Here is a 17,414-nt window from a genome sequence, read left to right on the forward strand (position 1 = left end):
ATCAAAAAGCATAAAATACTTACAGAAATATTTAGCAAAAAAGGTGAAAGATTTGTACACTGAAAACCAAAATTTCTTTGCAAAAATTAAAGAAGACCAAAATAAATAAAAATACATCCATGTTCATGGAACAAAAGACTTAATGTTATTAAAACGGCAATACTACCCAATTTGATCTACAAATTCAACTTAATTTCTATCAAAATCCCAGCTGCCATTTTTGCAAAATTGACAAGCTGATACTAAAATTCATACGGAGATACAAGAAACCTAGAATAGCCAAAATAATCTTTTTCTTTTCTTTTTTATTTTTTTTGAGACGGAGTTTTGCTCTTGTCCCCCAGGCTGGAGTGCAATGGTGTGATCTCAGCTCACTGCAACCTCCGCCTCCTGGGTTCAAGCGGTTCTCCTGCCTCAACCTCTGAAGTAGCTGGGATTACAGGCATGCGCCACCTTGCCCGGCTAATTTTTAGTAGAGTTGGGGTTTCACTGTGTTAGCCAGGCTGGTCTCAAACTCCTGACCTCAAGTGATCCCTCCACCTTGGCCTCCCAAAGTGCTAGGATTTCAGGCATGAACCACCACGCACGGCCCAAAATAATCTTGAACAAGGAAAACAAAGAGGGAGGACAGGAAAAAGTTTGAGGACTCACACTTCCTGATTTCCAAACTTATTATAAATCAACACAGTGTGATAATGGCAGAAGAATAGAAATATAGATCATGGAACAGAATTCAGAGTCCAGGTATAAACCCTCCTATTTATGGTCAACTGTTTTTTGACTAGAGTACCAAGATAATTCAATGGGAAAAAATAGTCTTTTCAACATATGGTGCTGGGAGAAGTGAATATCTACCTGCAAAAGGATAAAGCTGGTCCCCTATCTCATACCATATATAAAAATTAACTCAATAACTTGGTCCTCAGTTTGATCAGAATAAAAAGAAAAAAATTAACTCAAAATGGATCATAGACCAAATTTTAAGAGCTAAAACTAGAAAACTCTCACAAGAAAACATGGGAGTAAACCTTCATGACTTTGGATCAGGCAATGATTTCTGAGATATGAAATCAAAAGCACAAGTGACAAAAGACAAAAATAGATGAATTGGGCTTTGTCAAAATTAAAAATGTTTGGGCCGGACATGGTGGCTCACGTCTGTGATCCCAACACTTTGGGAGGCTGAAGCGGGCAGACCATCTGAGGTCCGGAGTTTGAGACCAGCCTGACCAACATGGTGAAACCTTGTCTGTACTAAAAATACAAAAATTAGATGGGAGCGGTGGTGCGCGCCTGTAATCCCAGCTACTCAGGAAGCTGAGGCAAGAGAATTGCTTGAACCTGGGAGGTGGAGGTTGCAGTGAGCCAAGATTGTGCCATTGTACTCCAGCCTGGGAGACAGAGCAAGACTCTGTCTCAAAAATAATAATAATAATAATTATTATTATTATTTAAAACATTTGTGCTGCAAAGGATATCACCAAGAAAGTGAAGAAAAGACAACCCACAGAACAGGAGAAAATGTTTGCAAATTATATATCTTATAAGGGACTTGTATCCAGAATATATAAAGAATTCTTACAAGTCAAAACAACAAAAATCAAATAACCCAATTTAAAAATGAGCAAAGAAGTTGCAATAGACATTTCTTCAAAAATGATATAAAAATCACCAATCTGTACATGAAAAAGATGTTCAATATCATTCACTAGGGAAATGCAAATCAAAACCACCATGAGATACCATTTCTTACTTATTAGGATGGCTAGAATAGAAAAGATGGACAATAACAAGTGTTAATGAGGAAGCGGAGGAATGAGAACCCTCATACATTACTGGTGACGATATTAAATGGTGGCGCCACTTCAGAAAACAGTTTGGCATTTCCTCAAAAGGTTAAACATAGAGTTATCATATCCTGCAGCAATTCCTCTCCTAAGGTATATGCCCAAGAGAATTAGAGCCTATGTCTGCACAAAAACTTGTACATAATGTTCACGGCACCATTATTATTATTATTATTTGTTTATTTTTGAGATGGAGTCTCACTTTGTCACCCAGGCTGGAGTGCAGTGGCACAATCTCGGCTCACTGCAACCTCGGCTTCCCGGGTTCAAGCAATTCTCCTGCCTCAGCCTCCCGAGTAGCTGGAATTACAGGCATGGGCCACCATGTCCAGCTAATTTTTGTTGTTTTTTTTTTAGTAGAGAAGGAATTTCACCATGTTGGCCAGGCTGGTTTCAAACTCCTGACTTCAAGTGATCCGCCTGCCTCAGCCTCCCAAAGTACTGGAATTACAGGTGTAAACCACCGCGCCCGGCCTCACAACACCATTATTTATAATAGCCCAACAGTGGAAACAACCCTGTTGTTCACCTGATGAATGGATAAACAAAATGTGATATATCTATATAATGGAATATTATTCGGCCATAAAAAGGAATGAAATACTGATACATGCAACAACATAGATGAACCTTGAAAAGTTATGTTAACCAGAAGAAGCCAGTCACAAAAGACCACATAGTGTGATTCCATTACATGAAATGTCCACAATAGGCAAATCCATAGAGACAAAAAGTAGAGTAGTGGCTGCCAGGGGCTGGGGAGAGAGGGCAGTGGGAAGTGACTGCTAACGGGCACTGGAGGTTCTTTTGGGGATGATAAATTTGATAGTGGTGATGGCTGCACAAGTCTGTGAATATATTAAAACCACTGAATTGGGCCCTTTACAGAGGTGAACTTTATAAATAAATTCTATCTCAATAGAGCTATTTTTTTTCTTTTAAAGGCAAGCCAGAGGTGGCTCATGCCTGTAATCCAAGCACTTTGGAAGGCCAAGGCAGACGGATCACTTGAGGTCAGGCGTTTGGGACCATCCTGGCCAACATGGCGAAAACCCGTCTCTACTAAAAATACAAAAATTAGCTGGGTGTGGTGGTGCATGCCTGTAATCCCAGCTACTTGGGAGGCTGAGGCAGGAGAATCACTTGAACCCGGGAAGCGGTGGCCACTGTGAGCCGAGATCACACCACTGCACTCCAGCCTGGGCTACAAATGGAAACTGTCTCAAAAAATAAAAAAAAAAATAAATAAAGGAACTTAAAAAGGCAAGCTATAGGACAACAAAGGACTTATTAATATATGCAGAATGTGGCCGGGTGTGGTGGATCACACCTGTAATCCCAGCACTTTGGGAGGCTGAGGTGGGCAAATCGCAAGGTCAAGAGATCAAGACCATCCTGGCCAACATGGTGAAACCCTGTCTCTACTAAAAATACAAAAAAAAAAAAAATTAGCCAGGTGTGGTGGTGCGTGCCTGTAGTCCCAGTTACTTGGCAGGCTGAGGCAGGAGAATCGCTTGAACTTGGGAGGCAGAGGTTGCAATGAGCCGAGGTTGTGCCACTGCACTCCAGCCTGGATGACAGAGTGAGACTCTACACCCCCCCAAAAAAAGAAAAATATCTACAAATAATAATAAAAATGGAAGATAACCAAATACAAATATATGAACTGAGCTGATCACAGTGGCTCATGTCTGTAATCCCAGCTACTCGGGAGGCTGAGGCAGAAGGATTGCTTGAGGTCAGGAGTTCAAGGCCATCCTGAGCAACATAACAAGACTTTGTATTAAAAAAAAAGTAAAACCAAAAAATAGACTGAAAAGTAACTCTTAAAAGATGAAATTCAGTTGGCCAATAACATAAGAAAAAGTGATCAATTCCATTAATCATCAGGGAATACAAATTAAAGCCACAATGAGAGACCATGGCACACATATCAGGATGACTGAAATTAAAGATTTTGGAGATATCCTAGTGTCAGTGAAGGATGGGGAGCAACTGGAATTCTCATACGTTGCTAGTGGGAATGGAAATTGGTACAACTCTTTGGAGAACTGTTTGTCTCTGTTGACTAAGGCTGAGTATACACATATCTTATGACCTAGCAATTACTCTACTGGAAGTGTTCCCAACAGAAACATATATACAATCACCAAAATATTCCTAGTAGAACCACTGGACAATCACCAAAATGTTCATAATAGCACTATTCATTACAGACCCAAACTAGAATCAACTTTTATATACATCAGACAGCAGAATGGATACATAAAACCTACTTATATTCACAAAATGAAATACTACTGCAAGGAGAATGAATTATCTTCAACTACATTGACAACAGGAATAAATATTATGAATACAATGTTATAAGAAAGAAACCAGAAACAGAAGAGTTAACATTGTATTATTCAACCTGTAGACAAGGTCGTTCTAGGCTGGTAAAAGTCAAGAGAGTGTTTACCTTTGTCAGAGGTGAACAGAGTAGGAGGAAAAGGAGGGTATCTGGGCTGCTGATAATACTTTATTTCTTCATCTTTATGCTGGTTACATGGGTGTTGTCAGTTTGTGAAAATATTTTGAGCTGCAGATTTTTTCAAGCTGTGTGTTTGTGTGTCTGAGTGTGTGTGTGTACTGCACTTAAATTAAAAAAAACACTTTACTTAGAAGCATCCTAACCATTCTCCCAGATTAATTTTAAATACTCCCCCCCCCCCCACTTTTTTTTTTTTGAGATGGAGAGTTGCTCTGTTGCCCAGGCTGGAGTGCAGTGGTGCGATCTCGGCTCACTGCAACCTCTACCTCCCGGGTTCAAGCCATTCTCCTGCCTCAGCCTCCCAAGTAGCTGGGACTACACGCATACGCCACCACGCCTGGCTAATTTTTGTGTTAGCAAGTGATCTGCCCACCTCGGCCTCTCAAAGTGCTGGGATTACAGGTGTGAGCCACCGCACTCAGCCAATACCCCTTCATTAACATTCACCAAGTCACAAATTCTCTGGATACCTGCAGTTGGAGCAACTCTACTTTCTCCAAGATTCCACAGCACTTTGTAGAATCCTTGGATGACTCAGCCTCATCTAGAAGCATCTGTAGGGAAAAAACAAGAGCTTTGGAGTCCTGGGTTCTAGCGCGAGCCACTTCCCAGGTGGGTGACCGTGAGCAAATTCCCCACAGCTGTTCAGTTCTTAGCTACACACAGCAAGAAGTGATTCTGCTGATGTAAGGGGCTCAGGTAGTTGCTGGAATCTCCAGAAGACCCAAGCCAGGCTCAGAGGTATGCTGCAGGTGTGTCTAAATCACACTAAAGAGCTCGTCTGGTGCAGGCACCATTGCTGTTGCTGTGGGCATCACTCACATAGCCAACCCTATGGACACTCAGTAATGTACTGCTACTAGAATCCCTGATATAGCTGCCTCTTGAAATGGAGGGTGCCATATACATGCCACCAGGACAGATTCTGCACAGTTCCTGCCCTTTTATGTTACCAACTTTTAGATCCAAAGTCCATGGCAGGAGTGTCTGATCAGTCTGATTAGCAGAAGTCCAGGTCATGTCCCTCACCCTCGCTGCAAGGGATTCTGGGAAAAGAAGTATCTGGCCTCTTCAGCTTTCATAGCAGGAGGTAGTCTGGCTTCTTAATGTAGAGTATTTCCCAAACATGACGACAGTCACACAAATGTTCATTGCATCACTCAAGGACAAGTTACCTTCCTGAACCTGTTTCCTGATCCATAAAATAGGATAATGATGGCTCCTATGGATAGGAGTTATAAGGATTAAAGTTGCTGGTGGTTATAAAGGGCCTATTCTCTGCCTGGCACACAGTAGGAGCTTCATTTATGGTAAACATCATTACTGGTGTTTTAGGGTTCATTCTAAGGTCTCCAACAATTCCAGCAGTCCCCATCCTTGGCATCTCAGTGCCTCTTGTGTTCTAACTACAGGCTGTGAAATGGGATTTCTTTTGTCATATCTGAGCAAGTTAACAAGTTTTCCAACTCACAGAAATGTCTGTTGACAGCCAGCCCATCTTCAGTCTTTAAAAGTGATGAAGCAAATGACACAATGTTTGAAAAGACTTCCCCTTAGGACTCTTTTTTTTTTTAAAGACAGATTCTTGCTCTGTTGCCCAGGCTGGAGTGCAGTGGGACGATCTTGGCTCACTGTAAACTCCGTCTCCTGGGTTCTAGCGATTCTCCTGCCTCAGTCTCCCAAGTAGCTGGGATTATGGGTGCCCGCCACCTCACCTGGCTACTTTTTGTATTTTTGGTAGAGACAGGGTTTCTCCATGTTGGCCAGGCTGGTCTCAAACTCCTAACCTCAAGTGATCCATCCACCTCGGCCTCCCAAAGTGCTGGGATTACAGGCATGAGCCACCACGCCCGGCCATCTTAGGACTCTATTTACTTTGTCAGGGAAAGGAAATTTTAGAAAAGGTATTTGTTAGCTCTAAACTTAACTGAAATAAACTCAACACTTTTGATTTAAACCTTTTTATTGTCAGATATTTTTCTTTAAGCATTTATTAGCTTTGATTGTTTCAGTGGCCAAATAAGGCAGCATCTGCTAAGAAAGGCACCTCATCAGAAACAAAATACATAACCATGTGGTGAAATCCCCGCATGAGACCAGCTGCTAACTCCTTGAGAACAGCAATTGTGTCTTAATGTACTTAGTAGCACCTCAACTTGCACATAGGAACCCTTCTTACAGGATGTTTATTGAATTATCTTCATTAGTCAAAAATGAGACACTCAAATCCTTTTATTTGCCTCGCCCTCACCACTCCGTCTCCCCTTCTTCCCTCCAACTCCAAGCCTTCATTTAGCAAAAGAACATATACCAGAGGGTAACGCCTAGAAGACTGCACTGTGGGCAGAAGAGTCTAGTTTTAGGGTTGAAATATGCTTTGAGACAGGGTCTGGCTCTGTCACCCCGGCTGGAGTGCAGTGGCGTGATCTCAGCTCACTGCAACCTCTGCCTCCCAGGCTCAAGCCATCCTCCTACCTCAGCCTCCCAAGTAGCTGGGAATACAGGCGTGCACTACCACGCTTGGTTAATTTTTGTATTTTTTGTAGAGACGAGGTTTCGCCATGTTGCCCAGGCTAGTCTTGAACTCCTGGGCTCAAGTGACTGACTGCCTCTGACTCCCAAAGGGCTGGGATTATAGGCGTGCACCACCACAGCTGCCCCAAAACAACTTTTTCAAGCCGAATATGTTTAGGGGAGCATATTTGTTTATGGCTTGAGCCCTCAAAGAAATGGCTTTGCTCTGGTTAGATGCCATTCTACCCCTTGCTCCTTGGGCCTAAGTAGTAGCTTGAATGAAGCAGGAATCCTTAGCACTTGGATGTGTTGAGAAGGGGCTCTTTTGGCCGTGAGCATGGATGCCCAAAGGAGTTAGAAGTGGCTTTTCCCTCACCTTAGGCCTGGAAGCCAGAACCCTGATCTCTACTCAAACACATGGACAAGCCCGTACTCCCCTTGTTCAGCCCATAAAGAATCTGTGCTGCTTTGAGCCGGGCCGGCAGAGGACTGTGACTTCACAAAAAAGACAGATTTTGGAGTCAAGAGACCTGGTTTTGAGTCTTGTCTTTGTGACTTACTAGCTGTGTGACTTTGGGAAAGTACTCTGTTTTCTTTCTTTTTGAATCAGAAATTTTCATCTGTTTTGGAAAAAATAATTCCTCCCCAGGTTTTTGGGAAAATTTAATCCTATGAGATAATTTATGTGAAAGCATCTTACAAAGTCCTTGACACTTGGTGGATATTTAAACACAGTAGGAAGAAATAATGACCAGAGAGGAAGAATGTGCCAGTATTTCTCCAGAGCTATTCCACAGAGTATTTTTACAGTGGGATGTCATGAGCTGTGTGACCCTGGGTCAGACCTCTTACCTCCCTGACTCTTGATTTCCCCTCATAATGGATTTTTCTTTTTTTGAGTTGCAGTTTCACTCTGTTGCCCAGGCTGGAGTGCAGTGGCACGATCTGGGCTCACGGCAACCTCTGCCTTCCAGGTTCAAGTGATTCTCATGCCACAGCCTCCCTAGTAGTGGGATTACAGGTGCATGCCATCATGCCCAGCTAAATTTTGTATTATTAGTAGAGACAGGGTTTTTCCATGTTGGCCAGGCTGGTCTCAAACTCCTGACCTCAAGTGACCCGCCTGCCTCAGCCTCCCAAAGTGCTGGGATTACAGGCATGAGCCACGACACCCGGCCTCAGAAGGGATTTCTGACCCCAAGAGGGAGAGACTCCTAAAATTTGAGGTTAAATGTCAAAGTGTGTCACTTTCTTTAACAGAATAGAGATTTATTACCTTGTTTCCAAGATGCCATCAATTATAAGATCACAACTTTTTGAGAGGAAGTAAAGAACTACAATTATATTAATGAACCCATCAATTGCAAGATATGTTCTGATTTCAGAATCATTAAAATGTGAAGAAATGTCTGTCTTGCAACTGAAAAAAAAGCCTATAATAATAACAATATTGGCTCCAAGGCTGGGCACCGTAGTCCATGCCTGTAATCCTAGCACTTTGGGAGGCCAAAGCAGAAGGATCACTTGAGGCCAGGGGTTCAAGACCAGCCTGGGCAACACAGCGAGACCCCATCTCTACAAAAATAAAAAATAAAAAAATTAGCCTGGTGAGGTGACACATACCTGTAGTCCCAGCTACTCTGGAGGCTGAGGAGGGAGCATCCCTTGAGCCCAGGAGTTCAAGGCTGCAGTGAGCTGTGAGCGTGCCACTGCACTCCAGCCCAGGTGACAGATTGAGGCTCTGTCTCAAAAAAAAAAAAAAAAGAAAAGAAAAAGAATCCTGGTTCCCATTTATTAAGCATCTCCTGGGTGCCAGGCGCTATACTCCGGATGTTTTCCTAAGTCCTTCACTTGTTATAGTGCCCCAGTGAGGCAGGTGTTATCATTTCCACTTCATGGTTAGGAAACTGAATATAAAGAGGTTGAGTCACTTTTCCAAGGCCACATAACCAGGAAGTAGGGCTTGGATGGTAGGACTTCTTAATTCCAGATACTTTCTCTTCTTGGTAGATTGTTCTCCAGGCTAAGGAGTCACAGACGAGGTTGCTATAGAATAGAAATGGGTTGTGAATGTGTTGCTTTGAACATGTCTTGAATCTGCAAGGTGACCAGGAAGGACAAAGGTAACATAGATAGAGTTGTAATCTAATTAATCTCCAAATACTGGTCCTTGGAGGGAAAGCGTTAACAGGACAGTCAGGGGTGCTCAGAATCCAGATAAAGGGGAGCCAAGGACCAAGACAGTCAGGGTTGATACAGTCCAGAGTGGGAGAAGGACCCTGATCAGCCACCAGGATCGTTCCAGGCCCACGGACAACACAACAAGCTCCTACCCTAGAGGCCACTATTCTGCAGAGTCACCCTATTCCGTCACTGACTCTTTACTAATGAAGCAGAAATCTTTTGAGGATAATTTAGTTCTTCTGCAACCTTTCTTCAAGAGGGGAAAATGTGCTGAGCAATTGTCATGAGCCAGCAGGCGGAGATGTAGTACTGGAACAAGTTATACGTTAACAAGGTTTTCTGTTTAGTTAGTCCAAGTTAGTTCCCCTGTGCCTGGTTATGGGATTGAATGTTTTGCTCTCTGAAGCTGTGGATACGGCGCTTCATCTGATATGAACCCCGTGACAGATCCTATTGTGATACTCTCAGCAGTGCTCCCTGACACCTGGCTCCTGGGCTATCTGTCTATCTGTCTAACTACAGTGTGGGGGAAAGCCAAGCCCACACTGGTGGATTCCCAACATAGCTCTACCTCATCAGATGACAAAAGAATGTTCTGCAGCTTTTTGGTGGGGTGGCAGCAGGGATGTGGACACAGTTGGGGTAGGGCAGGGCAGACAAGGTTGAGGACTGCTGGAAGCATCAGAGATTGCGTCAAAGATGTCTCTGTCGACCTGACCAGAAGAAGCTCATTGTGAAGCTGCCAGAGAGTGTGCCTCTGGGTCTTGACTCTGGAGAGGCTCTTTGGACAGTGGTGGAGATAGCACCAGGGTAGAGGTCATCGTGTCTCCACGTGGACGTCAACAGGACTGAAGGTCACAGTTGCTGGGTGTTGGCTGCCGTTGCTGTTTGGGCCCACGGCAGAAGGGGCGGTTGGCTTGGGGCCCTTGGGCTCTAGTTCCCGCCTCGTCCTCATTTTCCTGTAGGGAGATAATGTGCACATGGTTGAGTCTTTTCCCTGGTATGCCGCGGGGAATGGGCTCTGCGACTACAGTTCTGGCCAACAGATTAATGTAGATTAACGTAGACATTAAATCACATTGCTTACTTGCCACCACAGAATTTTACAACTGGAAGGGACCTTAGGCATCAGCTAGTCTGCCCTTCAATTTTTTCACTTAGATCAGATATTTAATTTTATTTGTTTCTGTTAAGGAATGAGTAAAATGTCAGAGGTGGCTATATAAAAGATAAAAATAAAGATATTACATTTTTTATGTTCAAAGTTGTAGCATGTATTACATTTTCCAGCCTCATTATGCTTGCTAAGTTTATTGCTAGAAATATTTAAGAACTTTTTACATAATTGAAAAGAGAATGTACTGAAAACATTTATCTTGGCTTCATTTAATATGCCGTAAAATTCAATAATGAACAATAATTATTAATTCTTTTTTTTTCTTTTTTTGAGAGAGTCTGGCTCTGTCGCCCAGGCTGGAGTGCAGCGGAGCGATCTTGCCTCACTGCAACCTCCGCCTCCTGGGTTCAAGCGATTCTCCTGCCTCAGCCTCCGGAGTAGCTGGGATCACAGGTGCCTGTCACCATGCCCAGCTAATTTTTGTATTTTTAAGTAGAGATGGGGTTTCAACATGTTGGTCAGGCTGGTCTTGAACTCCTGACCTCAGGTGATCCACCTACTTCGGCCTCCCAAAGTGCTGTGATTACAAGCATGAGCCACCACGCCCAGCCAAATTTTTGTACTTTTAGTGTAGATGGGGTTTCACCATGTTGGCCAGGCTGGTCTTGAACTCCTGGCAAGTGATCCTCCCCACTTGGCCTCCCAAAGTGCTGGGATTGCAGGTGTGTGCCACTGTGCCTGGCCAACAATTATGAATTCTCATGTCTTCATGATATTTCATCTTGCTGACATATTATATATATATATATATATATATATATATATATATACACATACACACACATATATATATATATATTTTTTTTTTTGAGACAGAGTCTTACCTGGTTGCCCAGGCTGAAGTGCAGTGGCACAATCTCAGCTCACTACAGCCTCAACATCCCAGGCTCAGGTGATTCTCCCACCTCAGCCTCCCAACTAGCTGGAACTACAGGTGCACACCACCATGCCTGGCTAACTTTTTGTATTTTTAGTAGAGACAGGGTTTCACTATGTTGCCCAGGCTGGTCTTGAACTCCTGGATTCAAGCAATCCACCTGCCTCAGCCTCCTGGGATGCTGGGATTATAGGCGTGAGCCACTGCACCCAGCCTTATAATTATCTGTTAAAAATGTCAAATCTTCAGGGAAGTTGCACAAATAGTACAGTTAATACTCTAATACTCTTGTTACAATTTGAATGTGGCCCCCAAAAAGCCTGCATTGGAAACTTAATCCCTAATTCAACAGTATTGAAAGGTGGGGCCTAATGGGAGGAGTTTAGGTCATAAGGACTCCACCCTCATGAATCCATTAATGCCAATTATAAAAGGACTTCTTAGGCTGTGAATTTGATCTCTTGCTCTCTCTGGCTCTCTCTTTGCCCTTCTATCGTGGATAACAGAGCAAGAAGGCCCTTGCCAGTTACTGGCCCCTCAATATCTTAAACTTCCCTGCCTCCAGAACCGCAAGAAATAAATCTCTTTTCTGTATAATTTACCCAGTCTCAGATATTCTGTGATAGCAGCACAGCATAGTCTAAGACAGCCCTTCACAGAACAATTGACTAATTACTAACAATTTGCCACATCTGCTTTTTTTTCTCTCTATTACTTTCTCTTTCTCTATTGTCACACACAGTTTTTTAGAACCGCGAACCATTTGTGAGTTGCAGGCATCATGCCACTGCACTCCTAAATACTCCTAAGAACAAAGACATTCTGCAATGTATCTATAATGCAATTATCAAGCTTTGAGACTCTTCATTTTAAACATGACAACACACAGGCAGGAGGAGGTTAAATAACTTGCTTGATTTTGACAAACCAAAGACTACTGAACCCAGGTTTCTCACTTCCCAGCTCAGGCATCAGTGCAAACAGGGTGGGTTGAGTGGATTCTCCGTTCAGATTACGACCTAAAAAAGAGGTTCAGAGCTCCAGCAACAATGGAGAGAAATAAAGAGTAGACATTGGGGTTTGATGCCACTCCTGGTTTGGGATAGACCCAAATTGTAATATCCTAAATCTTTTTTTAAAATAACTTTTTAATGTTATTATTATTATTACATGTAATTGTGGGAGTATTTTCTTTGAAACCAGATGAACTAGGTTTGAATCCCAACTGTGCTAGTTAGGGCTGAACAACCTTGGGCATATGATTTAGTCTTTCTGTATCTGTTTCTGTACCTATAAAATTGAGGATAATAGTAGTACCCACCTTGTGAGGTTGTTAGATGAGGATTAAATGCGTTAACACATGTAAGGAGCTTAGAACCATGCCTGGCATGTGGTATGAGATCAATATATGTTAGCTACTTTTATTTTATTTATTATTTATTTATTTTATTTTATTTTGTTTATTTTTTGAGATGGAGTCTCACATTGTCATCCAGGCTGGAGTGCAGTGGTGCGATCTCAGCTCACTGCAACCTCCGCCTCCCGGGTTCAAGCGATTCTCCTGCCTCAGCCTCCCAAGTAGCTGGGATTACAGGCACCCGCCACCATGCCCAGCTGATTTTTTGTATTTTCAGTAGAGATGGGGTTTCACAATGTTGAAACTCCTGACCCCGTGATCTGCCCGCCTCGGCCTCCCAAAGTGCTGAGATTACAGGTGTGAGCCACCACGCCTGGCCTAGCTACCTTTATTTTAAAAACTTTTTTTTTTTTTTCCAGAGACAGGGTCTTGCTATGTTGCCCAAGCTGGTCTCAAACTCTGGGGCTCAAGTGCTCCTCCTGCCTCAGCCTCCTGACTAGCTGGGGTTACAGGCAGAGCCACCACACCTAGCAGCTCCCTTTATAAATAATATTCATATTCTTATAAAAACAATGCGTGTTTACCATTCCTCAAAAATTAGGAACATCCCCCTCCCAGCAAAAACTAACAATGCCATCATGTAGACACACCAGTTGTTAAGACCTTGCTGTGTTGCTTTCCCTTGGATATGTGTATGGGTAACCTATGTGTATGATTGAGATTACCATGTATATATTGTTTCGTAAACTTTGACAATATATTGTAAACAGCTTTCCTTATTAATCAGTGCACTTCTGATACATATATATATGATTTTGTTTTTTTTTTTTTGAGACGGAGTCTCGCTCCGTCACCCAGCATGGAGTGCAGTGGCGCGATCTCGGCTCACTGCAAGCTCCGCCTCCCAGGTTCACGCCATTCTCCTGCCTCAGCCTCCCGAGTAGCTGGGACTACAGGCGCCCGCCACCACACCCGGCTAATTTTTTTGTATTTTTAGTAGAGACGGGGTTTCACCATGTTAGCCAGGATGGTCTCCATCTCCTGACCTCGTGATCTGCCCATCTTGGCCTCCCAAAGTGCTGGGATTACAGGCGTGAGCCACCGTGCCCGGCTCATATGCAAATATATTTGTATAGACAGGGTCTTGCTATGTTGCCCAGGCTGGACTCAAACTCCTGGACTCAAGCCATCCTCCCGCCTCAGTCTTCTGAGTAGCTGGGATTACAGACCACACTACCACACCCGGCCACAATACCTTTTTAAAGAAATGGCTTCTAGGTCTTCTATGATATGTTTTATTTATAGTTTTTAAATTTTGATTTCTTCCCTGAAAAGAATTACCTTCCATCAAGGTTGTGACTGAAGGTAATTACACATAAGGTGATAACATATAAAATTTATTTTTTGTATGATCAAATTATATTCTTTTATTTCCCCTTATACGTCTCCAGAAAGCAGAGTCAGGGTACATGCTTCTAGTATTTGTCATCTCAAATACTTATGTGGCCAGCTCATACAACCTAGAAGAGAGATCTCTGAGAGAAGAGGTCTGAACATTCCTCTATTATCTGTAAATTACAAACAAATGTTTACCACAGTGCTCAAGACCATTATCATTGTCATTATCATTATTACGTTTAAAAAATATTTCTCCAAGTACAAAAATAGTCACTTTGAAATTCCTTCAACAGAACAGACTGCAAAAAGGACCCCCAAGGGTTAGAGCATTTACTAAAGGCTGAGGGATACTGCCAGGCACACGACGGGCACCCATATATCACCTCCCATTTATTCTGATGTCGCTGAAGGGACCAGGCAGTTCCAAAGCCCAGGGCATCCGTACCTGTTGTACATCTTCAGCAGGATCAGAACCACGGTGAAGATGATGATGACAACCACCACAACGGCAGCAACAATGGCTCCAGAACCTACAGAAAGGAGAGAAGCAGAGACCGTGAATGTGCAAACTGAACGCAGACCGGGAGGGCGCCCTGCTGTGGCACCTGACATCCTCACTAGGTCAAGGGAGGCAGGAGAGAAGGCAACATCCTGGGACACTCCCAGTTGACCCCAGGACAGTCACATCTGGAGTGGCTGTGCACCCCTGCCCCGAGCTGCGCTTGAAGGACCCCGTCCTTAGCACATCATCTGCCAAAACTCCGCCTTAGGCAAAGTCCTGGTTCTTATCAGCTCCAGCATGCCTCAAACTTCTGGGAAACAAACAAACAACATACCCTCCCCTCCTTTTGATAATGCAAAAGTAGCATGTGATTTTTGTAGAAAATAATTTTGAAAATATAAATATGTGCAAAAAAGAGGGGGTCGTTGAAGAACTCACTGGCCCAACAACTGCTGATTGTCTGCATATGTACATTCACCAATGTGATCGTGTTGATGCATGGTAAATATCTATCAGCCAGGTGCAGTGGCTCATGCCTGCAATTCCAGTACTTTGAGAGGATGGGGTGGGAGGATCACTTGAGCCCAGGAGTTCCAGACTAGCCTGGGCAACATAGCAAGATCTTGTTTCTAGAAATAAAAAATTAAAAATTAGCCAGGTGGCACCTGTAGTGACAGCTACTTGGGAGGCTGAGGAGGGAGGATCTCTTGAGCCTGGGAGGTTGAGGCTGCAGTGAGCCAAGATTGTGCCAATGCACTCCAGCCTGGGTGACAGAGCAAGACTCTATCTCAAAAAATAAAAATAAATACATAAATAAATATCTGGCTAGGTGCAGTGGCTCACATCTGTAATCCCAGTACTTTGTGAGGCTGGGGGGTGAGGATCACTTGAGCCCAGGAATTCCAGACTAACCTGGGCAAGATGGCAAGACTCCATCTCTGTATAAAAAAAATTTTTTAAAAATACCCGTTATAGTTTTAAAATAATTTAATACTTATATGTTTGAATATCTGTCTTAAAGGAAATATTCCTAAATATGGAAAAATATGTACTTGGTAAAAATGGAACCATGGCCAGGTGTGGTGGCTCACACCTGTAATCCCAGCACTTTGGGAGGCCAAGGGGGGTGGGGGGGGGGTGGATCACGAGGTCAAGAGTTCGAGACCAGCCTGACCAACATGGTGAAACCCTGTCTCTACTAAAAATACAAAAATTAGCCGGGCGTGATGGCACATGCCTGTAATCCCAGCTACTCAGGAGGCTGAGGCAGGAGAATTGCTTGAACCCGGGAGGCTGAGGTTTCAGTGAGCCAAGATCGTGCCACTGCACTCTTGCCTGGGCGACAGAGCAAGACTCCTTCTCAAAAACAAACCAAAAAAAAGGAGCCATGTTTCACACACTGTTTTATAACAATATCATAATCATCTTTCTGTTTAATTATATATTTTTCTTCATGACTTTCCATGGCTGCATAGTACTCCATTGTTTGGGTGTACCACAATCTGTTCACCAATTCTCTATTGAGAATACTTATGTTGTTTTCAGTTTTTCACTATTAAAAACAAGGCTGTGATGATGTCCTTGTAGCTTAATGTCTTAGACTCTAATTTCGATATTAGTTCTCAGCTCCAATGTCACATTCCAATTTTAGTTTCTTTCTTGTTTTTTTTTTTTTTTTTTTTTTTTTTTTTTTTTGAGAGGGAGTTTCACTCTTGTTGCCCAGGCTGGAGTGCAGTGGCACGATCTCAGCTCACTGCATCCTCTGCCTCCCGGGTTCAATCGATTCTCCTGCCTCAGTCTCCAGAGTAGCTGGGATTACAGGTGCCTGCCATTACACCTGGCTAATTTTAGCATTTTTAATAGAGACGGGGTTTTACCATGTTGGCCAGGCTGGTCTTGAACTGCTGACCTCAAGTGATCTGCCCCCCTCAGCCTCCCAAAGTGCTGGGATTGTAGGCATGAGCCACCACACCCGGCCTCCAATTTTAGCTTCAAGGTCAACATCCTTGTCGGAATTGATACTGAAAATATCAAGAACTGCTGGGTTCAGTGGCTCACGCCTGTAATCCCAGCACTCTAGGAGGCCGAGGCAGGCGGATCACCTGAGGTCAGGAGTTTGAGACCAGCCTGGCTAACATGGTGAAACCCCGTCTCTACTAAAAATACAAAAATTAGCTGGGCCTGGTGCTACAAGCCTGTAATCCCAGCTATTCCGGAGGCTGAGGCACGAGAATCGCTTGAGCCCGGGAAGCGGAGGTTGCAGTGAGGCAGTGAGCCGAGATGGCACCACTGTACTCCAGCCTGGGTGACAGAGTGAGACTCTGTCTCAAAAAAGAAGAAAAAAAAAAAGAAAGAAAGAAAAGAAAAGAAAATAGAAGAGATTACATACATCCACCCAATATATATTTATATAGCATATGTTACAACCATTAAAATATGTGCATACAAGCATAATGTAGAGCAAAAGAAGCCAGATACAAAGGAGTGCATATGGTATACCTATAGGCCATTTATATAAAGTTCAAAACCAAGCAGAACTAATCGATGGTGGTAAAAGTCAGAATAGCAGGTCCCCTTGGTGGGGTGGAGGATGGTGATTAGAAGGGGAACCACGACCTCTAGGACACTGGTGGTGTCTCTGTTTTTTGATTTGGGGACTGGTTGCACAGGTATGTTCACTTTGTGGCAATTCACCCAGCTGGGCACTTATGATTTATGCACATTTTGAATGTAAGTAATGCCTTATAAAAAGTTTACTTAAAAGCAAACAACCATGTGCAAATATTCATAGGAAGAAACACTGGAAGGGAAGAAGCAGAGAGGGCGGGAAATCCATCATGGGGCAACTTAGGTTTTTTTCCTTCTTGGGGAGACTTTAGTTCTGGGTTTTTCAACCTCAGCTGGCTAATTCTTCGTCGGGGAGGCTGTCCTGTGCATTGCAAGATGTTTAATCTTATCTCTTGCCTCTATCTACTAGATGCCAGTTGCAATGCCCCCAAGTTCCCCCCACCCCCACCAAACTGTG

At 43.4% G+C, this 17,414-nt stretch overlaps 1 protein-coding gene across 1 annotated transcript in view; it reads right to left on the reverse strand.

Annotated features, from left to right (window-relative positions):
* Positions 1-4,579: 4,579 nt before the first annotated feature.
* Positions 4,580-17,414, reverse strand: part of NCMAP (non-compact myelin associated protein) — a 55,059-nt gene continuing 42,224 nt past the window's right edge. Inside the window, exons 3-4 of the mRNA XM_016956452.4 lie at positions 14,333-14,417; positions 4,580-10,037 (exon numbers count right to left, since the gene is read on the reverse strand). Of these exons, the coding sequence (XP_016811941.2) occupies positions 9,896-10,037; positions 14,333-14,417 (227 nt within the window). The 3' untranslated portion in view covers positions 4,580-9,895. The remainder of the gene's footprint in view (positions 10,038-14,332; positions 14,418-17,414) is intronic.

Source organism: Pan troglodytes, chromosome 1 (assembly GCF_028858775.2).
Source record: "Pan troglodytes isolate AG18354 chromosome 1, NHGRI_mPanTro3-v2.0_pri, whole genome shotgun sequence".
NCBI lineage: Eukaryota > Metazoa > Chordata > Mammalia > Primates > Hominidae > Pan > Pan troglodytes.